Source organism: Lonchura striata, chromosome 16 (assembly GCF_046129695.1).
Source record: "Lonchura striata isolate bLonStr1 chromosome 16, bLonStr1.mat, whole genome shotgun sequence".
In the NCBI taxonomy this organism is placed as follows: domain Eukaryota; kingdom Metazoa; phylum Chordata; class Aves; order Passeriformes; family Estrildidae; genus Lonchura; species Lonchura striata.
This window is the reverse complement of record NC_134618.1, coordinates 3398405-3421266: the sequence shown is the minus strand read 5'-3', so window position 1 is coordinate 3421266 and position 22862 is coordinate 3398405. Positions and strand designations below refer to the sequence as shown.

The window sequence follows — 22862 nt, the reverse complement described above, 5'->3', positions numbered from 1 at the left end:
CACGGTGCAGGGTCATCGGCCTTCCCGCTCCCCGGGCAGGGTCGGGCACGGGGTGGGGCAGAGCCGGTGGGCTGCCCGCTGCCCACTGCCCCCGACTCTTCCTGCCTGCACCGGGACACCCCTCCCCGTGCCCCCCCGGGGGAGCCTTGGAGGGGGCAGCACAGCCGTGGCAGGGCTGCGGGTGCCCCCAGCCTCCCCGGCAGTGAGCGGTGCCCTCGGCGGGGCTCCGGCCACCAGCCTCGCCCGGGCGGGGCGGGGGGATCGGCATCCTCGGCGCTACAGAGCGCAACCAGTTCTGTCCTTTTCCTCTTCCATTGGGTTTCTTTTCCTTTCTTTTCTTCCTTTGGGAAACCCAGAGCCCGGTCCCGGCTCGTGCCACCACCGCCACCACGATGGACTCCCCCCATCCCCGTCCCCGGGGCGGGGGGACGGGGCGGTCGCGCGGCCGCCACGCGCCGCCGTCACACGCAGATCTCTATTGCTGTGGCCAGGACCATCTGCCCCTTGCCCTTGTCCTGCCGTCCGTCTGTCCTGCTCGCCGTGCCCGGGGCGGCTGCGCCGGGCTCGGGGCCGCGCGCTCCGCTCGCCTCCGTCAGGACGGTCCTCTTGAGCGGGGCGGGGGTGCAGGAGCCGGCGGCCTCGTGGCAGTGGGGCCCGGCCGGGAGCTTGTCCCTGGCGTGCTTGCGGGAGCGGTAGGAGGGCCGGCACCGCACCTCGGCCATGAGGTCGCACTTGATGAAGTAGAAAACCTCCTTGACGGGGCAGCGCTTCTCGGGGTCCAGGGCCAGCAGGCGCTGGAACATGCGCAGGGCGCTGTCCGTGAAACGCCGCCACTGCGAGGGCAGCCCCGCCAGCCGCCCCTTCTGCCACCGCACGAACTCCTCGAAGAAGGCGTCGGACGCCACCGCCGCCTCCCAGGGGAAGTTCCCGGTGAGCACGCAGAAGATGAGCACCCCGAAAGCCCAGACGTCGATGCTGGTGTCCACGGCGAAGCCCTCGGCCCGGCCGGCCTGGCACACCTCGGGCGCCGTGTAGGGGATGGTGCCGCTGATGCGCTTGACCCGGCAGCCCACCTTGCGCGTCATGCCGAAGTCGGCCAGCTTGACGCGGCGGCAGTCGCGGTCGAAGAGCAGCACGTTCTCGGGTTTGATGTCCCGGTGCACCAGGCTCTTGCTGTGCATGTAGTCGAGGGCCAGGCCCAGCTGCTGCACGCAGCGCTTCACCAGCTCCTCGGGGAGCCCCACCTGTGGGGGGACACGGCGTCAGCCACTCGCCACCGAGCCCTGGGGGACCCACCCAGCCCGGGCAGCCGCACCTCCACGGCCTGCTGGTCGTGGGTGCTTTCGTCTGGATGCTCTGAGGCAGGGCATGGTGGTGGGGCCTGGGCCACTCAAGAGATGCGTGGTGGATCTCTGGCTCCCCATAGGATGGTTTGGGTTGGAAGGGACCTTAAGGATCGTCCAGTTCCAACCCCTGCCCTTGGCAGGGACACCTTCCGCTAGCTCAGGTTACTCCAAGCCCCGTCCAACCCAGCCCTGCACATTTCCAGGGATGGGGCAGCCACAAGCTCCCCAGGAGAAGGGTGACGGGTCTCAGAGCATCCTAGGGACAGGTGTTGGACCTTAGGCCACCCAGAGGATGGGTGATGGGTCCCACACTTCTTTGTAGGTGCTTGAGGTCAAGCCCAGCCCAGATGCGGGTGCCCAGTCCCTGCACCTGCAGCCCCTCCCACGTGGGCACACAGCACAGGGGCAGCTTTGCCCAGCACCCCCTGAGCCCCCCCATGCCACGGGAGGTGCCGGGGGTCCCACCTGAGGCGGGATGATGTCGAAGAGGTCCCCACCGGGGGCGTACTCCTGAGCGAAGACGTAGCAGTCCTCGGTCTCGAAGACCACGTCGAAGACCTTGATGATGAAGGGGCTGGAGGAGAGCGTGTTGGTGATGCTGAATTCCCGCAGGAAGTTCTTCAGCTTCGTCTTGCTCTTGTTGACGAACTTCAGGGCCATCTTGGTGCCTGCGGAGGGCAGGGGACGGGAGTGAGCCCTCGGCTGGGACAGACCCGGCGCCCCGCTCCCGGCACATCCCCGCTCCCCTCACCTGTGCTTTTGTGGGACACCAGGTCCACCTTGCCGTAGGTGCCCTTGCCGAGCTCACGGATGAGGTCATAGTGCTTGGTGATGTCGGTGCCCGAGAGGGTGCGGATGGCCAGGGACTGCATGTCCTCGGTGATGAGGGGCACCCCGCAGCAGCCCAGCTTGCGCGACGGCTCCTGCTCAATCGAGCCCGCGCTCATGGTTGCGCTGCAAGGCAGAGTGGCGCTGCTTCCGTGGGGGCTGCAGGGCCATTGTGTCCCACCCCGTCCCACCCCACCCCAGCCCACCCCACCCCACCCCACCCCGTCCCGTCCTGTCCTGTCCCTTCCCCAGGGCTCCAGCCATGCTGAAGGGGGATTGGGCTGCCAGGGTGGTGCTGAGCAGCTCCCACTGAGTGCCACCCCTCTGTCCCCAGGGGCCACCAACCCAATGGCTCTGGAGGGATGCTCCAGTCTCCACAGGGGCTGTGGCCGGGTGGATGTTTGGGGGCAAAGGGAGGGGTCCAGACATGGCAGAGACAGGGACAAGGACACACATGGATGCAAACAGGGACACACACATGAATGCATTTTCTCAGGCCTGGTGTGCTCCCAGCCACTCTGCAGGAGAGGAGCTAAGGCCCTTTGGGGTCACCACTGCTGCTGTGTCCCCAGCAGGGACCCCAAGAGCCACTCCAGTACTGAGTCCCCTCCACAGCTGAGTCTCAGCCCAGCCAGGAAGCTCCAGAGCAGAGCCAGGGCCATGCCCTGGCACCAAGGGGGACACTGTGGCTCTGCAGCACACCCCTCCCTCACATCTGTGACCATCCACCAGCACCAGCTCCTGGCCTTTGCCAGCCAGGGTACCAGACTCCCTGGTGTGGAGAACCCCAGAATCCCAGACTGCTTTGGGGTTGGAAGGGACCTTAAAGCCAATCTTGTTCCATGGGCAGGGATACCTGCCCCTGTCCCAGGTTTCTCCAAACCCCATCCAGCCTGGCCTTGGGCACTGCCAGGGATCCAGGGGCAGCCACAGCTGCTCTGGGCACCCTGTGCCAGGACCTGCCCACCCTCCCAGGGAACAATTCCTTCCCAATCTCCCATCCATCCCTGCCCTCTGGCAGTGGAAGCCATTCCCCTTGTACTCTCATTCCAGGCCCTTGTCCCAAATCCCTCTGCAGCTCTTCTGAAGCCCCTTGAGGCACTGAAATGGGCTTTAAGATCTCCCCAGAGTCTTCTCTTTCGCTGGCTGAAAAATCCAAATTCTCTCAGCTTTTCCTCACAGCGGGCATGTTCCATCCCAATAATCATCATTGTGGCCTCCTCTGGACTCACTCCAACATATCCATGGTTTTCCTGTGCTGGGGACCAACAGCGGGATGCAGCATTCCTGGTGGGATCTCACCAAAGCAGAGCAGAGGCCGGCCCAGCCAGCAGCTCATGGACAACAGCACCAACATTCCTCACTTCCAACAAACCAGGAATGGTTTTCTCCTCACTCTGACCATTCCCACAAGAAGATCCAAGCTCGGAGTCACCCACCACATCACCACAGCAGTGAAACCACCCCAGCGTCTCCTCTGATGTCTTCAGGGCACTGCCTTCCACTCCATCACCGCAGAAACCCAAACCCTGGGCAGCCAGGGATGAGGGGAGGGCATCGGGTGAGGATGGGCAGAGAGAGCCCAGGGGGTGCCCACAAGCTGAGCCCCACACAAGGGGCTGTGACATCCATCCCAAATTATGCCAAGCACCCCACAAAGCACCTGCAGCACCCCACAGTCAGGTTCACACACAAGGATCCTCCCAGCCCCTTCCCAATAAGGTTGAGTCCGATCCTTCCTTCCTTCCTTCCTTCCTTCCTTCCTTCCTTCCTTCCTTCCTTCCTTCCTTCCTTCCTTCCTTCCTTCCTTCCTTCCTTCCTTCCTTCCTTCCCCCTGTCATCCCAAACCAAAGCTCAGCTTCTTCACTTATTATAGTTATATTTTTTTTCCCTGGGAAGTTGGGGAAAAAATAGAAAAGGAACTTCAACATCATGATGTTCCAAAAATGTAACAGTTTGACTCATAAGATCTCCGAAGCAGCTCATCTCCACAGTGTTTCATTGGCCCCCTGGCAGAGGAGCACCATCTCAGCGTCTGGGTGCTGGAGGTGGAGGTGGATCAGCAGCAGCTCGCTGGAGGCAGGACTGAGAACAGCCCCCAGCATCCTGCACGAAGAATTCCGGCTACGCTTGGATTTACGGTTGCGCTCATCAATGTCCCTTAATTAACCGGCGTTGAAATGCAATTATTCAAGTGGGGAAGGTTGGGTTTGAGGAAAAACCCTGCTGGTTGGATGGGAGAGAGGAGAGGGAGGACTGGCAGCTTGTGGAAGTGCTCTCCAATTCAAGGGCTGCTCGCTTTTCTCCTTGGCTCAGCCTGTTGGGGTTTCCAGGTGTCTCCTTCCCAGCCAGAAACCGAGGAAGCTCCATGGGCAGCGGGGATCCCGCCGGGCCGGGCCCTGTGCTGCGGCGTGGCTGGCACAGCTGGCACCGGGATGTGCTGCCAGGGCCGGGATGTGCCGGGGTCCTGCCGCAGTGGCACGGCCAGCTCCGAACAACCCAACAACCCCGGGAGGAGCCGAGCGGCGGCGGTGACCAAAATACCGACGCGCCGAGGCCACGGCCAGCGTCAACGCAGGAGTTGTCATTAAAAATGGAAAGGCTTTTGAAAGCACGTTGGGTTGGATGTGAGCAGCGAAGCGGGGCAGCAGCAGGAGGCAGCGAGAGCTCGGCTCCAGCTCCGTGCGCTCCCAAGGACAGCAGGCACGCAGGAACAGCGGGACACCGAGGGATGGCAGCGCCCGTGTGGCACCGGGTGCCACCAGCTTGGCCTGGCCGGGATCGAGGTCCCGCATCCTTCTGCAGCCAGGCCAGGCTCACCAAGGAGCGCCTGTGTGGCCACAGGTCGGGTCCCTCCAGAGCCCCAACGGGGCCTTTGCCGGCACCCCAGCTCCTCTCCCGCCCCGAAAGCTGGCACAGGAGCCAGCACCGCGTCTGAAGGAGGCCGAACGCCCCTCTCCGGCTCAGCTCCAGGTGCTCCTGGAGGCGCTTTCCCGAGCAGGGAGGAAGGATACGCATCCCGGCCGAGCCCTGGCAAAGCCCCACGGCTCCGGGTCCCGGAGGGACAGGGAGGCAGCGAAGCTGCTGCCACGTGGCCCCGGGACCTGCCGCTCACCACAGGCGGTTCCTGCCGTCATCTCCGCATCCTGAGCCATTTCTCCTACTATTCCGACTAAAATTGCTCTGTGTTTAAGCTTCAGAACCGTTTATCTCATTGAGTGAGGAGGATAATCCACCCACCTCTTCCTTGCTCCCTGGCAGGTATTTATAGGCAGCCACTCGTCTCCCGTCGGCAGCTGCCGCTCCTCTTCCCAAACCTCCCGGCTCCAGCCCCGGCAGCGTGGAGCAGATCCCGGAAGGACATTATCCCATAGCCACAGCCCAGCATCCTGCCAGCAGCCGAGGCTGGCACCGACAGCCCTGCCCCGGCGCTGTTCCCTGCCGGGGGATGCTCTGCCCTGCTCCGCATCCCGCTCCGCCGCACGCCCAGCCCTGGGCACATCGCTCTGCCGATAACTAATTGCAAACTCATTAGGAGCTCATTGAGAGGAGCAGAGGCCGCCCGGGAGAGCTGCCCCAGGCTCCCGCAGAGAAGGCTGCTGGAGCAGCGGCTGCTTGGAAATTAAGAGGGAAAGAGGGAAAAAAATCCCTCTGGCCACATCAGAGACTGGCAGAAAAACAACTCCGTTATTGAGGGAGGTTACAGGAAAAGGGTTTGGGCTGAGCCTGATGCACGGTTGAGCACTGAGGGCTGGGACTCGCACCGTGGGCTGTTCTGGGGCATTGGAAAATGAAGGGAAAATCTTTGCAGGGCAGGGGCTCTGCAAAACCCGCATTCCTCTTTGAAAAGGGGAGAAATGTGAGCTGCAGCAGTGGGATGGGCACAGGCCCACACTGCTCTGTCCCTGCACTTGGCAGAGATTTGATTTCACCATATTCCATCCCCAAGCCCTCACTTACGAGCAGGTAACACCAACTCCCATCCAAGCCCAACAGGCTGGAGGCCAGGGCATCCCTCAGGAGGGACCTCCCTCCCTCTGCACCCCAACCAGCTTCCAAACCTCTGTTTCCCCATAACAATGCACTGAGCCAGCAAAGCCACGCCCTGGGCCCTGCCAGAGCCGTCCCCTGTCCCAGCTCTCCACATGCCAGCACCACCCTGGTGTCGCTGGAACGAGAGGCCAGCGGGGCTCTGGCCGTGCCCCACGCTGAGCCCCACTCCATTCCCAGCCCCTGCCACCTCCATTCCTGCCTGACCCCGTTCCAGGGACATCCTCTCCTCTCCTCCGTGCCGCTGGGACCAGCACTCCACATTTGAGCTGTGCTACCGGGGGCTGCGGCACGCTGGAGCCCGGGGAGGGCTCGCAAAGGCACCTTGGCCTAACGGGGACAACGTGGCCGTGGGGGCAGGACAGGGATCTCACCGGGGCGCAGAGCCACCGGCACCCACCTTGGCCAGGCACCACCTCTCACCTCACCCAAAGCAGCAAAACAGGCACAGGGAAAGGGTTCCTGCATCCGTGTGCCACCCCGGGGCCATCCAAAGCCTCTCGGGACAAGCCGAGTGAGTCTGGGAGGTGGCTGGTCCCCGCAGCACGGGGACATTGGCTGCTGGCAGTGGTTTGGGGACAGCCCCTCTGCCAGCATCCCGCAGCCCAGCAGGAGCAGAGGCCATGGGTGGGGCACGTCTCCATGTGCAGCTGGCTCCAGAGCAGCGGGACAGCGCCGGGCAAGGCTGGAGCACCAGGGACACCTCCAGAACCAGCACCAAACCTCCAGCGAAGCACCCGCAGCAACTGGGACTCCCCAGTGCCCCCAGTGCAGGGCTGAATTGGCACAGAACTCCAGGTTATCCAGCAATTATCATACCAGCTCCTTGCCCAGACCTGGCACAGCAGGATTCTCCTCTCCAAAGCCAATGAACGCCCAGCTCCCAGTGGCAGGAGCTGCTCTCCCAGTGCAGATGTTCCAGATGCAGGGCAGGGTCAGGCCCTGTCACACCCATCCATGGCTGCAGGAACCATCTCCCGTCCTGGCCAGCAGCCTGGGACGAGCTTCCTCAGCCTCTGGTCCCGGGGTTCAGGTTTCACAGACCGATTTGGGAAGAGCGAACAAAGCAGTGCCAGGACTCTGTCCTCCGCCGGCTCCCCGGGGAGCCACCGCTCCTCCTTCCTGCCACCGTCCCCTGCGCCCTCCGCGCTGCTCTTCCGGAGCTGCCAGCAGGATTTTCCCTGCCCTCATGCGCACGGGGCTGTCTCTGTCCATCGGCCCCGATGACAGGACCTTGGCTGCCTTTCAGAGCTTCTGGCCTCCCGGGGTTTTTGCTGCCGAGCAGGATGGCTTCGTTAGGACCTCAGCTCCTCCAGCCTGCAGCTCCTCCCGCCTTTGCCGCCGGCACCGGGCACTTATGATTACTTCATTGTTTGATTGGTTTCATCAGCCTGTCATCATCTCCCTCCCAAAACTCTTCCGCCAGCGCCGACAGCACCGCACGGTTGGGATCTGCAAAGACAAACGCCCCGAGCGGCACCTGCCCGACCCACGGCAGGGCCGGCCGGCCCCGGCCCCGCTCGCTCCTGGCGACAGCAGGGACACGGCCTCTGCCACACAGCCAGCCCCGACTCCGCTCCGCGGCGCTCTGTGTGCCCCGGGCAGGCCGGGCATCGCCGCAGCCCGGCTGCCGCCGCCGGGGCCGCTCCGCTGGAGGAGGATGCTCCCACCCCTGCCGGGGTCCCTCCCGCAGCCCCGCGGGCAGGGCGCGGGGACACGGCGACCCCGGGCAGGCGGGGGGCTCGGCACACGGACACCCAGCTCTGACCTCCGCCGCCCCGCGGGGCCCGGACAGAGGGGTGCCGGGCCCGGGCCGCCCTGTCCCCGCTCCCCGAGCTGGGCTGGGGCTCCCGGCTGGCGTCGCCCGCCCGCGGCCACGGCGGCAGCGAGGCCGGAGCCGGAGGAAAGTGGGTCACGCTCCCCTTCCCCGCTGCGGCCGGGGAGACGCCGGGTGGGATGGAGGCCGGCCCGCGGCCAGGGGACAGCAGGGGACAGCGGGGCAGGTGAAAGGGGAGACAGGGGAGGTGATGAGGGGACACAAGGAGACAGGAGGGGACGCGGTGAAGCGATGCGAGGGGAGACGAGGAGAGATGACGAGAGGAGATGACACGGGGAGATGATGAGGGGACACGAGAGGACACAATGAGGAGAGACAATGAGGGGAAACGAGGGGAGATGATGGACGGGGCATGAGGGGAGATGACAAGAGGACATGAGGGGACACGAGGGGAGGTAATAGGGAACACAGGAGGCTGGCGAGGGAAGACAAGGGGAGGTGAGGGAACATGAGGGGAAACAAGGGGAGATGAGATGGGGAGGTGATGAGAGGACACAAGGGGACACAATGAGGGGACAGGAGGGGACACGGCCTGAGCTGCCCCCGAGGCCGCCTCTCCCTGCTCTCCCCTTCCCCTGTTCCCAGCTGCCTTCCTTCCAGCTCAGTGCACCCTTCCAGACACCCCCAAACCCGCCGGGAGCCCCCGGGGACCAGCCCCGCGGCCCCAGCACCGCTCGGTGCCACTCACGCCCCTCCGTCTCCGTCCTTCCCCCTCGCCCCCCCGCCGTACCGGGGCCGCCCGGGGCGCAGGTGCCACCGGCCGCAGGAGGGATCCGGGGCGGGGGGAAGAACCGATCCCGGGGGCAGCGCCCGCACGGCGCGGTGCCCACCCCGCTCCATTCATCCCGGAGCGCCGGTTGTACCGGGATGGGGGTTTTGTCCCCTCCCCGCGCCGCGCGGGCAAACAAAGGGCGGCTTCGGTACCCGGCGGGCAGCGCCCCCCGCACCCCCATCCCCGCAGCCCCATCCCCGTATCCTCATCCCCGCACCCCCGTGCCCGCGCCCCATCCCCGCACCGCCGCCTTACCGGAGGGGCGAGCCGCCGCCGCGCCCCGTCCCCGGCGGGAGAGGAGCCGCCGCCGCCGCCGCCGCGCTCCGCCCGCCCCGCCGGGCTCCTCATGCCGCGGCCCCGCCGCCGCCGGAGGAGCGGAGCGGAGGGAGCGGAGGGAGCGGAGGGAGCGGAGGGAGCGGAGCGCGGCGCCCCCCGCAACCCCCGGCAGCGCCCGCCCCGCGCCGCGCTCCGCCCGCACCGGCACCGGCGCCGCCCCGGGGAGGGAGCGCGGAGCGGGAGGAGCGGGAGGAGCGGGGGGGCTCCGCCGCCGGCCCCGCGGGGATGGGGGGATGCGGAATGAGCGATGCGCGATGCGGGGCGCTGCTTGTCCCCGCCCCCCGATGTAGCCGGGGGGAATCGGTGCGGGAGCAGCCCAGGAAAGGGTGGTCGGGGCTGAGCCGCCCCCTCCCCGCCGGCTGCGGAGCTCCGGTACCGCGGGCTCGGCTCGGGGCAGAGCGCGGCGCCGGGACAATGGGGGTGGGAGCGGCGCTCCGCAGGGAGCGGCTTCACGCCCTGCCCCACCCCAGGCTGGTCGGGGGTCAGCGGCGCTGGGCAGCCGCCGTGCCCGAGCACAGCACCATGTCCTGCTGCCCGCTGCTTCCCTGGGCCCTGCTGTCCTTCAGCCCTCCAAGACTCTGTTCCCTCTCCTTTGGCACAGGCGATGCCCCCGTGGTGTGGGTGATGCCCACCGTGGGTCAGGGAATGATTTGGGTTAGAAGGGACATTCAGGATCATCTCATCCCAACTCCTGCCGTGGGACACCTTCCAGGCTGCTCCAAGCCCCATCCAACACGGCCTTGGATAGTTCCAGGGATGGGGTGGCCACAGCTTCTCTGGGCAGCCTGAGGTACCATGGCACAGGTGATGCCCACCATGGCACAGGTGATGCCCACCATGGCACAGGCAGCCCCCCAGAATGCTGCTCCTCAATGTGTGCAGGACATGTGGCTTTCCCCGTGGCTCATGAATGGTGGGAACGTTCAGGCCAAGCCAGGGTGAAGAAAACATAACACGGGGGTTTCCCTTCAGGTGCCTTAAATTTGGCGACACTTTCAGCAAGTGATGCCAGAGGTGGGCACCAGGAGCTCCCAGGCACCTCCAGCCTGGGGGACAGTGACAGCTCTGCCGGATGAAGGCGAGGGGTTGTCACTGTGCTCCCTCTTGGAGCATCCCTGCACACACCTCTTCTCGGATTTCCTTCTGGCCACGATTTGCTTTGGGATTTTCTTCTCTCTCTCTCTCTCTCAGCTGGGTGCCAGGTCCCTTCGCTCCAGCGATGTCACTTTAAAGGGACCCACAGTGGTGGGGCTGCCCCAGCCTCCCAGGGGGACAACGGACTGTTCCCACACATCCGCTGGGACCGGGGCCGTGCCACTGGCCCCTGAGCCCCCACAAAGCGGGGAGGGCCGGGGAGCCATGGGCACTGACTCACCGATGGCTCCGCTCCGCTCGAGCCGAGGATGCAGAGCAATTAAGGCTTTTCATGAATGACTTTAAGGCAAGAGGCTGAATCACACTCCGACGCTCCGCTTTAATTTGTGCCAGCATCGGCTGTGCCACTGTCACCCTCTTCCCGCCCGGTAGCTGCGCACCGGGCCCCGCCAGCCCCGGCAGGGCCGCGGGGGCAGCGGCTGCGGCTCCCGGGGCCGGTCCCCGCCATCCCCCTCCGCTCGGGTCCTGCCACAGCCCCCGGCTCCTGCGGCGGGGACGCTCCACGGGTGGGTGATTCCCAGCGGGGTGGAGGCATCGGAATGGCGCAGCGAGGAGAAATGCTGGAGGCAATGCCCCGGCCAGCCGGGCTGGGCTGGGTAGGAGCTGGCGCTGCTCGGAGCGGCCGCTGCGGGGCTGGCACGGGGCTGGCACGGGGCTGGCACGGGGCTGGCACGGGGCAGGTGAGCCTCTGAGCAGTGGAGGTGAGCGAAAGAGGAAAACGGGGGAGATGGGCAGAGCTGGGCTGCGCTCGGTGTCCCCGCAGCTCCGTGGGCCGCCAGGGATGGGGCGGCCCCAGGCTCGCCCCCTCCCGAGGCCCCTCTCCCCCCGTGTCCCCTGCCTGTCCTTGCGGTGCCGTCCTGGCTCCCGCAGCCTCCCGCCCGCGGCTCCTCCGAGCTCTCTGTCAGCTCTCTCCCTATTTATAGCTCCGGGCTGTTTCTAGGTCAGGCGGGAGGTGCCGGTGCCCGGGGAGCCAGCCCGGGGACCATGGAGGGGCTGCAGGGACAGTGTCACACACCCCACGCGTGGGTCAGCTCCCAATGTCACCATCCCGGCGCTGTGCCCTGGGAACACAGGGGCCGAGCTGGCACTGGGACCAGCTGGGCCTGGCAGGGCTTCGTGGCATTCCGTGGGGCTACGTGGGGCTTGGCAGCGCTTTGTGGGACTCTGTGGGACCCCGTGGGGCTCTGTGGGGTTCTGTGCGGTTCCATGGGACTCATCGGGGCTCCATGGGGCTTAGTACGTCTTCATGGGACTTTGTAGGGCTCAGCAGGGCTCTTTGGGACTCCGTGGGCTCTGTGAGGCTCTGTGGGCTCCATGTGACTCCGGGGGGTTCCACGGGGCTCCGTGGGGGCCGTCAGGTCCCTCTGGGGTGTCCCTGCCCCGCGGTGGCACGTGGGTGGCACGCACACTGAGCCATAGTAACACCAGTTGTACCAGGGAGCGCCCGCACGGAGCTCCTGGTCTTCAAAGCACTCCCGGAATATTAATAACTAATTAAGATTAACGAGATGAAAGGAGCCAGATCAAACATGCTTATCACCTCGTGCAATCTCAAACCGTGCAAAGAGCCCCCGCCTCCCCGAGGGACCACGAGTACCCCTGGGATTTGTGCTCGGAAAAGGAATATCCGGCTCATGCCGTGGGATGTGCTTGGACAGGGTGGGCAGCGGGAAATGACCTGGAAAGCCCAAAATATTCCCAGCGTGCCAAATCCCCTCGGAATTCAGCGAGAAGGTCACTTGTCCCTTCGCAATGGCTTGGCCAGAGCGGGAGCCAAGGGGCTGAGCCCCCCACGGCCGCGGGCCGGGGTCCCACGGCCACCCGCGCCCGTCGCGCTCCGGTGACAGGAGCCAAACCTGCCGGGGATGCTGCGGGGATGCTGGGAAGGAGCAGCGGAGGGAAGGAGGGAGGGAAGGAGGGAGGGAAGGAGGGAGGGAAGGAGGGAGGGAAGGCGGGAGCGGAGCACGCCGGGAGCCGCAGCCCGGGCCGAGGGGACCCGCTCACCCCGCGGGGCTCCGGCACCCCCGGCCCAGCCCGAGGGCATCACCCGTGTCGGGGCGCCGGGTGTCCCCTCGGTCCCTGGGGACAGAGCCCACCCACGGGGATCCCGGGGAAAAGGGGCGGCGGAGCCGGTTCCCGCAGCGCCCCGCTCGCTGTCCCGCTCGCTGCCACCCCGGGCGGTGACCGCCCGGAGGGGACTCCCGGGGGCTGCTCCCACGGTCAGGGAGGAGCCGCGGCCCCGGAGCCGTGGGACGGCCCCGCCGGTGATGGGCACACGCCGAGCCCCTGCCAGGGATCCATCCCCCGGGTGCTGCCCCGGCCCGGAGCCCGTCCCGTGCTGGCGGCGCTGCGAGGGACCGGGCGGGGCGGGACGGAGTCCCCGGGCCGGGCCGGGCCGGCACCGGCCGCACCGGGACCTTGGGAACGGCGCTGACCCTGGAGCACAGTGACGGCTGTTCAGCCGCCGGGACGGAACGGGACCGGAGGGGCTCTTTGGGATGGGCTGCTTGGGAAAAGAAGCACAACGGGTTTCTTGGAGGGGAAGGAGGGGCTGAGCTGGGGGCACGGGGAGAGCCACGGGGCCCGCCCTGGCACCCCGGTGGTACCCCGGTGGTACCCCGGTACCCCAACAGCAGCCGGCAAGGGTGCCCGCCCGCCGCCTCCGCTCGCTGCCCGTTCTCCTGGCACCATCTAGAGGCTGCGGGAACGGGCACGGGGGGCCGGACACACCGGGGGAGAGACGCCGGGCTACGGGGACAGGGAACAGACACGGGCGGACTGACACAGGGGAAAAGACAGAAGGACAGACACGAGGGGACAGACACGGCGGGACAAACATGACGTGGCAAACCCGTGGGGACAGACATAAGGGACAGACACACTGCCACAGCACCCACGCCTGGGGCCCACGCACCGCTCCTGGCACAGGGGGCAGAACCAGGGCCGGGGCGGTGACAGGGCAGGCAGCACCTCCTGTCACCCCGGGGAGCCTCCCCCGGTGGGGCTGTGCTGGAGGTGACAGGGAGCTGTGTCCCCATGGGATGGAGACAGACTCAGGGACAAGCTGGTGACAACCAGCGGGGTGTTCAGGGACCGGACACACCCCCACAGCCCGGTGCAGCCACCTTGAAGCAGGGCAGGACAGGGAGAAGCCTTTGGGCGCAAGCCGTGGGTGTCCATCCCTCACCGTGCCCCGAGCAGGGAGGGGTGGTCCCTGCAGCCACCACGCGGGACCCTGGGCCACCACAGTGCCACCCCGGGTGCTCCCTCCCTGGCTGAGGATGCCAGGCTCATGCCACCTGTGGCCTGACACAGGCTGGGTGCCACTGGTCAGCTCCGAGCCCGGCTGGGCTGTGGCACAGGAGCCCTGGGAATTCTGTGCACGCCCCCGGCCAGCAGCACCCACACCCAGGCCCTCCCGATCCCTGGCACCCCTGTTTCCCCACCTGGGCACTGACTCACGGCAACTGGCGCTCCAAAAATTAATGATTTACACCAAAACAAACCCTACAGCTTCCTGCAACCCGTGAGGAAGACAGACTGCCTGGGTTGAGATCCAGCTGATGGCCCTAAGGCCCCCCCAGACCTCGCTGGGGACACTGAGTGCTTGGAGGGCTCCTGGCTGGAGCAGACGGGGCTCTGCTCGGGGCTGGCAGCGTGGGACAGGAGCCGGCAGTGGCTCCGTGCCACGGAGGAGCAGTTGGGCACAGCATGTGCCAGCGCTCGCACCTCGCATCCTGCCGGCTGCCCGCCTCGCTCCGGCACCGCACATTCTCCTTGGCTGCGGCTCAGCAGCGCCGAGGCGAGAGGAGATTTCGGGAACGGGGGAGGCGAGCGCCGGTGCTGCTGCCCAGAGGGACGGGCCTCGGGGAGCCTGCGGCTGTCCCGGTGGAAGCCCCGAGCGCCGCGGCCGCAGGCAGGCAGGGAGGAGCAGGGACGGCCCGGGACCCCGCTCGGGTGAGCGGGGATGGCTGGGACGGCTCCAGGAGGGATCGGGGGCGGTGCTGGGACGGCTCCGGGAGGCCCTGGGTGTACACGCTGCTGCCCACAGCCCCACTGCACCCAGGGGCACTGCAGCACCGCTGAGCTGGCACGGCACGGCACGGCACGGCACGGGATGCCCACCGGGCTCCCTGCTGCCAGGGAAGCGCATCCCGGGAGAACACACGTGCTCTCTCTTTCGGGAGAGGATGCGCCTGCTCCCGAGGAAACTTTGGCACGGCCCGGGACGGGCACTGCCGCCCAGCCCGGCCCGGTGCCCGCTCCGTGCCGTGCAGCGCCGTGTCCCCGGCGGGGCTGTCCCGGGCTGGCGGCACTCACCTGTGCAGGTGCAGGGGCTGCAGCTCCTCTTTCTGGAAGCAGACGAAGCAGAAGGAATCCATGGCTCAGGGCCGGTGGCCACCGCGCCCGGGCGAGCGCGACCGCAGGGCAGTGCCGGAGGGCTGTTGGCATCTTCCTCGCCGGAGCGGGCGGTGGCCCCCTCCCGGGGCCATGGTGTCACACGGCCGGGCCGAGCGCCGGGACCGGCCGCTCCCCGGGCACGGAGGCGGCTCCGGGCTGTGCCGCGTCCCGCGTCGCCCTCTCGCCGGGGCCAGCGATGCCCGGGGCCACCCCGGCACCCATGGCGCTGCCCGGCCCTCAGGGGGTGCCAGCAGGGACCCGGGGTGGCATCACCGGCACCGGGGGTCCGGCAGGGTGGGCCGAGGCACCGGCCGAGCCCTGCGGGGCTCGGAGGCCGCGGGAAGCGGCTGCCCCGAGGCACCGGCCGGTGCCCGTGCCGCGGGCAGGGGAAGCGTCCCCTGCGGCAGGTGGGGTCCGGCGGGCTCTGGCAGGATGGGGAAGGGTCTGGAAGGGTCCGCAGGGCCCGGCAGCCCGACACACGGACGGAGGGGGAAAGTTGTGCCGTCGTGGAGCGGCGGCTCCGCGGGGCTCGTCTCACCGGCAGAGCCGCCGCTCGCTCTGACAGCTAAAGCAGCGTGCGAGTATTAATAGCTCCCGACTCCCGCGGCGAGGCTGGGAATTAACTCCTCCAGTGCCGCCTGCCCGGCCTGCAGCCGCCCCCTCCCGGTGCCCGCTCTGCCTCCGGGCCCGGAGAGAGACCGGGCAAGCCCAGCCCGCCCGCCCGGGCACCGCGAGCCACCGAGGGGCCCGTGCTGTGTCCCCGGGGCTCTGCCCGACACCCCCCGGCTCTGGCCGGCCTTGGCACAGGGGACGTGGCACAATCAGGGGGAAATCTCCTAGCCCGGGTGCTCGTGGGTGGCAGAGGTGCCGTGGGAGCCACCCCTGGATGTGCCCCCTGCACGGGCACGGTGGGACAGGGCACAGCACAGGAGCGCCAGGGTGCCTGTGAGGGGTGGCCCTGCCCACAGCAGTGCCCCTGTGCCCCTTGATCAGTGTCCCTGTGCCCCTTGATGTGTGTCCCTGTCCCACAGCAGTGTCCATGTGCCCCTTGATGAGTGTCCCTGTCCCACAGCAGTGTCCATGTGCCCCTTGATGAGTGTCCCTGCCCCACAGCAGTGTCCCTGTGCCCCTTGATGAATGTCCCTGTGCCCCTTGATGTGCATCCCTGTGCCCCTTGATGTGTCCCTGTCCCACAGCAGTGTCCCTGTGCCCCTTGATGAATGTCCCTGTGCCACTTGATGTGTGTCCCTGCCCCACAGCAGTGTCCCTGTGCCCCTTGATGAATGTCCCTGTGCCCCTTGATGTCTGTCCCTGTCCCACAGCAGTGTCCCTCTGCCCCTTGATGTGCGTCCCTGTGCCCCTTGATGTCTGTCCCTGTCCCACAGCAGTGTCCCTGTGCCCCTTGATGAGTGTCCCTGTCCCACAGCAGTGTCCCTGTGCCCCTTGATGTCTGTCCCTGTCCCACAGCAGTGTCCCTGTGTCCCTTGATGTGTGTCCCTGTGTCCCTAGATGAGTGTCCCTGCCCCAAAATGGAGCCTTGCTGCAGGCAGTGTCCAGCTGCTCCACGGGGATACGCCAGGCCCCGCTGGGTCAGGAGCCCCCAGAGTCACAGGGCCCTGACATGTCACTGTTCCCCAACCTTTGGGACTGGCTCAGGGACCAACATTCATCCCCAGGTCTTTGGGAGCGAATTCTGGTCCCTGGCCCCAGGCTCCTGGGCCACGTCCTTGGGAAGGTGAGCAGGAGAACAAGGAGAGGCTTCCCCAGCCTGGCCTTGGGCTTCGTCATCTCTCGCCTGAATTATTCAGTGAGTGGCTGTGCCTGTGGCGTCTGCTCCCGCCACACCCCCACTAATGGCAGAAATCGATGGCTTTTTCATTCCTCGTGGCCAGAAAGCTCCTGGCTGTGCTGCTCGGGGTCCTGTCCCCCCAGGAGACTCTGATGATCCCAATTTCGTCTCGCAGAATCTTGGAATCCCAGAATGGTTTGGGTTGGAAAAAATCTTAAAGCTCATCCCACCACACCCCCTGCCATGGCAGGGACACCTTCCACTGTCCCAGCTGCTCCAAGCCCCATCCAGCCTGGCCTTGGGCACTGCCAGGGATCCAGGGACAGCCACAGCTGCTCTGGGCACCCTGTGCCAGGGCCTGCCCACCCTCACAGGGAACAATTCCTAATTCCCAATATCCCACCCATCCCTGCCCTCTGGCAGTGGGAGCCATTCCCTGTGTCCTGTCCCTCCATCCCTTGTCCCCAGTCCCTCTCCAGCTCTCCTGGAGCCCCTTTAGGCCCTGGCAGGGCTCTGAGATGTCCCTGGAGTTTCTCCTCTCCCAGCTCTCCCAGCCGGGCTGCACTGGGGCTGTGCAGGGTGTTTGCAATGATCCTCTCTCCATGCTGGTCCCTGGGAGCTGGGAGAAGCAGCACCAGCATCCCCTAGGATTGCACTGGGGGAGTCCATGGGATCAGATCCCCCAGGCCCCTCAGTCCCTGGTGCCAGGGTCTGGCATCCACTCAGGCACCCACTCACTGGGAACAGGCTGCAGGAGCAACAAAAATGTTAAAATTTAATGCCTTGACTAATGGGCTGAGCAGAGTGGAGCAGAAACCTGGAGAAAAAGGGAAGAGGATGAGACTGTCCAGGGCCTGGGGAGCCTCTCATGGCTTCCCCATGCACCCTCTGCTTCCTGGAAAAAGAGAGCAGCTTGAGTGGCTCAAGGGACCCTCCTGCCTCACTAAATAAAATCCCATCACAATGCTGGACCAAGGGACCAGTCACAAATCCATGGTGGAGCCCCACAGGAGCTCCTGGTGAGAGACAGACCCCTCAGGATGAGACCTTGCCCATGGGAACCCAGGTTCCATCATCCCCCTCCACCACCTCCTGCACCTCTGCTGGTGTGTCCTGAGTTGGAAGATGTGGTTTGGGGGTGCTCATTCTGTCTCCCACCTGTCAGAGCTGGGGCAGTTCTCTTCATTGGACAGTTTTTCTTTATCTCTTCCACAACCCATCCTCCCTGCAGGAGATCTCTGCTGTCCATGGCCAGTGAGTGTCCCTGCATGGCTGAGAAAATTCCATCATCCATGGGGAGATGCTCTGCCCAGGAGTCAAGCATTCCTACCTGGATCCAATCTGAGATTTTGGGACACCACAGCAGCCTTTGCCCACTGCATTCCCAGAGGAGCAGCTTTCTTCCCCTGCATTCCCAGAGGAGCCCAGGCCCATCTCCCCCATTCCTGGAGCTCCAGAGGAAAACTCCCCCTTGTGCAGGATCCTGCTCCAGCAGAAGCACAGCTGGCACTGCAGGAGGCTGAGCCACCCTGGGATGGGACTGCTGCCACCTCCCTGACCCACAGGGGGACAGGGCATGTTCTGACTCTGGCAGGGTTGGTTTGTATTACTGCATTTTTTGTATTTTATTTTTATTTTCTTCCCTAATAAAGAGCTGTTATTCCTGCTCCCACATCTTTGCCTGAAAACCCATTAATTTCAAATCTACAGCAATTCAGAGGGTTTAAATTTTCCACTTCAAGGGAGGCTCCTGCCTTCCTCAGCAGACACCTGTCTGTTCAAACCATGGTGTCCCACAGAACCGTGGGATGTGGAGAGCAGGGAGAGGTGCAGAAGGGCAGCTCAGGACATCCTGCTGGGCTCTCTGGGTGGATTTGAGGTCTGGGAAGGAGGCTGGGACAGGCTGAACTTGGTGCAGGTTCAAAAGAAGCCACAGCCTAAACGAGTCTTTTCTCCTGGCTTGCAGAGGGAGAGAAGTGCCCTGGCTTCCAGCTGCTGCTCTGGCTCTGGAGCCTCTGGAAGGGGTGGCTGGGACACTGGTGTGAGTTTCCAGGGCTCCATTTCAAATCATCTCGAACCATCAGGCCCACAAACCTGGCTGGAGCTTGCTTTGCTGCCTCCCCTCCATGTGGCCTTTGGGGACCTGCTCCCAGCCACCCCTCAGAGGGAATTGGGAACCATTCCCGGGGTGTAACCAGTGCCAGAACCCCAGCGTCGTCCCACAAAATCCCAAAAAGTGGGGTGTGGAGCAGAGCAGGAGGCTTGGAAGACCTGGCGAGGACCCGTGGTGGCCACAAAGCCACAAATGTCCCTCGCCCACCGTGGCCACCTCGACCGGTGTGCCCAGCACAGGGATGTGGGGTGGGCTGGGACACCCAGAGCCATCCCCTGTCCCCAGGCTCTGCTGGGTTTATAGCATTAATTATCCACTTTTGTACTTTCCTCAGGAATTTGGACTCAGGAATTTTTACCTGCTGGGTTTTTACAGCTTGCTAAATAAGCAAATTCCTTGCCAAGGAACTTGGGAGCCATGGGGAGCCGTGGGGTTTTGTGGACAAAACTTTTCCAAGCTGCTTTATTGGACTTATAAAACACAGTTTAACCCTTTTCATGGAATTGCTTTGCATGAAGTGGCAGGACAGTAAAAAGCTCATTTCTCTGTGGCATTCCCAATGAGTTGCAGCTCGGTTTGTGGCAGGAACAATAAAGGAAATGGGAACAGAGGGGAGGGATGTGAGGGGAAGCACAGCCAGCTGTGTGAGGCTCAGACTCATCCTGAGGGCAAAACCCAAACGGGAGTAAAGCAATTAAATGAGATGAATATTTGAATGTGGGATTGAAGAGGCTGGAATCAAGGCTGGAGTAGTGCAGGAGGCTTGGAGAACAGGCATTTCAGTGCCTGTTTGTAATAAAAATTGAGAGATAAACCATGTGGTAACAAATTATTTTCACAAATCCTGTTCCCTTCATCTCCCCAAACAGCTGTTCAGCTCCATGGCATTTCCATTCCTTTTGTGTTTTTAAAATAGAAAGTTACCAAATCAATTTTTAAAAAAGGTGGATGGCTTCTCCAGCCTGGGGGCTGGTCCAGGCACAGTCCAAGCACTGCTGCTCCCTCTTCAGTGATGGAGGAGCCCCGGATTGAAAGGAGGGCTGGCACAGTCACTGGCTTGAGGGACTGCTGATTTTCTTTGAGAAATGCCACTTCAACAATGGGAAAAGCAGGCCCGGGGCCTGGCATGGCCACATTCCCAGAACAGGCTCCTCCTCGTGCTCCAGTGATGCTGGAGGCGATGGGGAATTCCCACTTGGTTTTTTCATGGATCAACAACAACAGGAGGTACCTGATGTGAGACCTGGGGTTTCCTCTGTGAGACACAAGGATCCTGGGGACACCTGGATGTGTCTAAAGGCGGCCTGGAAGGAAGATGGGTACAGACCTTTTCAAAGGGCTGGGAGAGCCAGGACACAGGGAATGGCTCCCACTGCCAGAGGGCAGGGATGGATGGGATATTGGGAATTGGGAATTGTTCCCTGGCAGGGTGGGCAGGCCCTGGCACAGGGTGCCCAGAGCAGCTGTGGCTGCCCCTGGATCCCTGGCAGTGCCCAAGTGTCCAAGGGATGAGATGACCTTTAATGTCCCTTCAACCCAAACCTTTCCATGATTTACGATTCCTTTACCTTGGGACAAATGTTTCTAAAGCAAAGGCTTGCAAAATTCAGCCTCACATCCCTGAAAGCTGTTCCACATCCTTGGCCTTTGCAGGGATAAGTGGGATAGAGGAGAAGTCCCCTTGTAGGGATCCAGGAGTTTGGCAGGAGGTTCCTTCTTTAGGTTCCCTTCAGCTGCTCCATCCCTCCCTCCTCGCCCCAGCAGCTGGGGCCACTTCTCTTTTGGAGACCCCAAAGGAGCCCATCCCCACCTGTGGATATTCTCAGTTCAGCCAGAGAGAAAATGGAGAGAAGCTTGGGAAACAGTTGGGAAAGAATGTAAATAATTCTTTATCTCTCTTGTTCTTCTCATTATTTATAGATAAGTTCTGCCACTGAGCATCATTCACTGCACACCAATGGAGCGAGATATTTTTACTCTAGGACCAATAGAATTGGTCTGGATTATGCTCTTTATAAAAGAGAAATATATTTAAAATAAATCAGAGTTCTACTCTCAAGCCTTCTAAATTAGAGTTCTTTCGTTCCGTCCTGCCCCAGCAATGTCACCCGGCCCCACCGTGGTGGCAGCAGCAGCAGGGCCCTGGCTGGGGAGCTCAGGAGATCCCTGTCCCCGCTGTCCCCGGCATGACAAACGCTGATAATGAGATTATCCTTTTAATGATCGCCATGGTAACGAGCTCGTGCAGCTGCACATCCCGGTGGGAGCCCTGCGGAGGTGCCAGATCTGGGCAGCTCCAGCCTCGGATCCCCCATGGACACCCCTTGGCTCAGCCAGGGGCTCGGAGAGGTCTTGGAGAGGGTCAGAGGAGCTTTGGAGGGATTATGGAGGTTTTGGAGGCGCTGTAATGGTTTTGTAAGTGTTGGAGAAGTTTTGGAGATGTTAGAGAGCTTTTGGAGGTCTTGGATAGATTTTGGAGGTGTTGGATAGATTTTGGAGATGTTAGAGAGATTTTGGAGGTGTTGTAATGGCTTTGGAGGTGTTGTAATAGCTTTGGAGGTGTTGGAGAGATTTTGGAGATGTTAGAGAGATTTTGGAGGTGTTGGATAGATTTTGGAGGTGTTGTAATGGTTTTGGAGGTGTTGGAGAAATTTTGGAGGTGTTGGATAGATTTTGGAGGGGTTGTAATGGTTTTGGAAGTGTGGGAGAGATTTTGGGGATGTTGGAGAGTTTTTGGAGGTGTTGGATAGATTTTGGAGGTGTTGGAGATATTTTGGAGGTGTTGGATAGATTTTGGAGGTGTTGTAATGGTTTTGGAGGTGTTGGAGAAATTTTGGCGGTGTTGGATAGATTTTGGAGGGGTTGTAATGGTTTTGGAAGTGTGGGAGAGGTTTTGGGGGTGTTGGAGAGTTTTTGGAGGTGTTGGATAGATTTTGGAGGTGTTGGAGAAATTTTGGAGGTGTTGGAGAGATTTTGGAGGTGTTGGATAGATTTTGGAGACTTTGTAATGGTTTTGGAAATGTTGGAGAGCTTTTGGAGGCATTGAGGGGTTTTGGTGGTGCTGGGAATATTGGGGAAGATTTGGAGGGGGTTTGGAGGGGTCAGAGGAGTTCTGGAGGTGTTGGAGAGATTTTGGGAGCATTAAGAGAGGTTTTGGAGGCATCTGAATGTTTTGATGGCGTAGGAAATATTGCAGAGATTTTGGAGAGGCTCTGGAGATGCTGGAGTGGTGTTTGGATGGGTTTTGGAGGAGTTTTGGAGATTTTGGAGAGATTTTGAAGGTGCTGGAGGGGTTTTGGAGGTGTTGGGAATGTTGAAGAGGGTTTGGAGGGGTTGCAGGTGTTTTGGAGGTGTCAGAGAGGTTTTGGAAGTGTTAAAGGGGCTTTCAAAAAGTTCTGGAGGAGTCAGAGGGGTTTGAAGGAGTTTTGGAGGCAACAGAAGATTTTGGGGTGGTGGAAATTTTGCAGAAGTTTGGAGGTGCTGAAGAAGCTTTGAAGATGCTGAAGATATTTTGGAAATGTTGGGAGATACTTGGATGTGTTTGAGGGATTTTGAAGGTGGTAGATTTTAGAGGGTGTTGGAGGGATTTGGGAAGTTTCAGTGAGGTTTTAGAGACATTGGAGAGATTTGGGGAAGGCTGGAGGAGTTCTGCAGGTGCTCAAGGGGTTTTGAAGGTCTTGGAGGAGTTTTGGAAATATCAGAGGGATTTTGAGGGCGTTGGAGGGTTTTGGAGGAGTCAAAGAAGTTTTGGAGGCATTTGAGGGGTTGAAAATATTGGAGAGGTTTTGGAGAGGTACTGGAGGTGACAGAGGGATTTTAGAGAGTTCAGAGGGGGTTTGAAGATGTTGGAGAAGTTTTGGAGAGGTTGGAGAGATTTTGAGGAGGTTGCAGGGGTTTTGGAGGTGATGGAGAGGTTTTGGAGTAGACAGAGAGGTCTGGAAGCATTAGAGGGGTTGAGGAGGTGTTGGAGAGGTTTTGGAGGTGATAGAGATGTTTCAAAGGGGTTGGAGAGGTATTGGAGGTGATTGAAAGGTTTTGGAGGTGTTGTAGAGGTTTTAGATGGATTAGAGGAGCTTTTGGAGGGGTTGAAGGGGTTGTGGAGGTGACTGAGAGGTTTTGAAGGGATTGGAGAAATTTTGGAGGGGTAGGTGGGGTTGGAGAGGTTTTGGAGGGGTTGAAAGGTGTTGTAGGGCATTCTGGAGGTTTTGGGGATGTTTGTTTGGAGGTTTTGGGGA

The 22862-nt window shown here is 62.5% G+C and overlaps 1 protein-coding gene and 1 long non-coding RNA gene across 4 annotated transcripts; one reads left to right on the top strand and one right to left on the bottom strand.

Annotated features, from left to right (window-relative positions):
- On the bottom strand, nt 1-14914 carry SBK1 (SH3 domain binding kinase 1). 3 transcript variants are annotated; one of them, XM_021540782.2, is made up of 4 exons: nt 14645-14914; nt 2098-2321; nt 1812-2014; nt 1-1244 (listed from the first exon to the last, which is right to left on the bottom strand). In XM_021540782.2, the coding sequence occupies exons 1-4, from the start codon at nt 14704-14706 to the stop codon at nt 462-464; spliced, it is 1272 nt and encodes a 423-aa protein (XP_021396457.2). In that variant the 5' UTR covers nt 14707-14914; the 3' UTR covers nt 1-461. The 3 variants fall into 3 exon arrangements, with proteins under 3 accessions (XP_021396457.2, XP_021396458.2, XP_021396459.2); XM_021540783.2 differs by having other exon boundaries at nt 2098-2300; XM_021540784.2 differs by lacking the exon at nt 14645-14914 and adding an exon at nt 9089-9182 and having other exon boundaries at nt 2098-2300.
- Nucleotides 14117-18186, top strand: LOC144247153 (uncharacterized). Its single transcript, XR_013340849.1, has 2 exons — nt 14117-14281; nt 17746-18186. It is a non-coding gene; the product is annotated as an uncharacterized LOC144247153 (long non-coding RNA).
- Nucleotides 18187-22862: the final 4676 nt, after the last annotated feature.

Bases quoted from the DNA above. Each gene is read 5' to 3' on its own strand.
- SBK1 (XM_021540782.2), bottom strand. From the start codon at position 14,706: ATGGATTCCTTCTGCTTCGTCTGCTTCCAGAAAGAGGAGCTGCAGCCC. The intron at 2,015-2,097 runs GTGAGGGGAGCG...TGCCCTCCGCAG, and splicing joins GGTGTCCCACAAAAGCACAG to GCACCAAGATGGCCCTGAAG. The intron at 1,245-1,811 runs GTGGGACCCCCG...GTCCCCCCACAG, and splicing joins TCGACATCATCCCGCCTCAG to GTGGGGCTCCCCGAGGAGCT.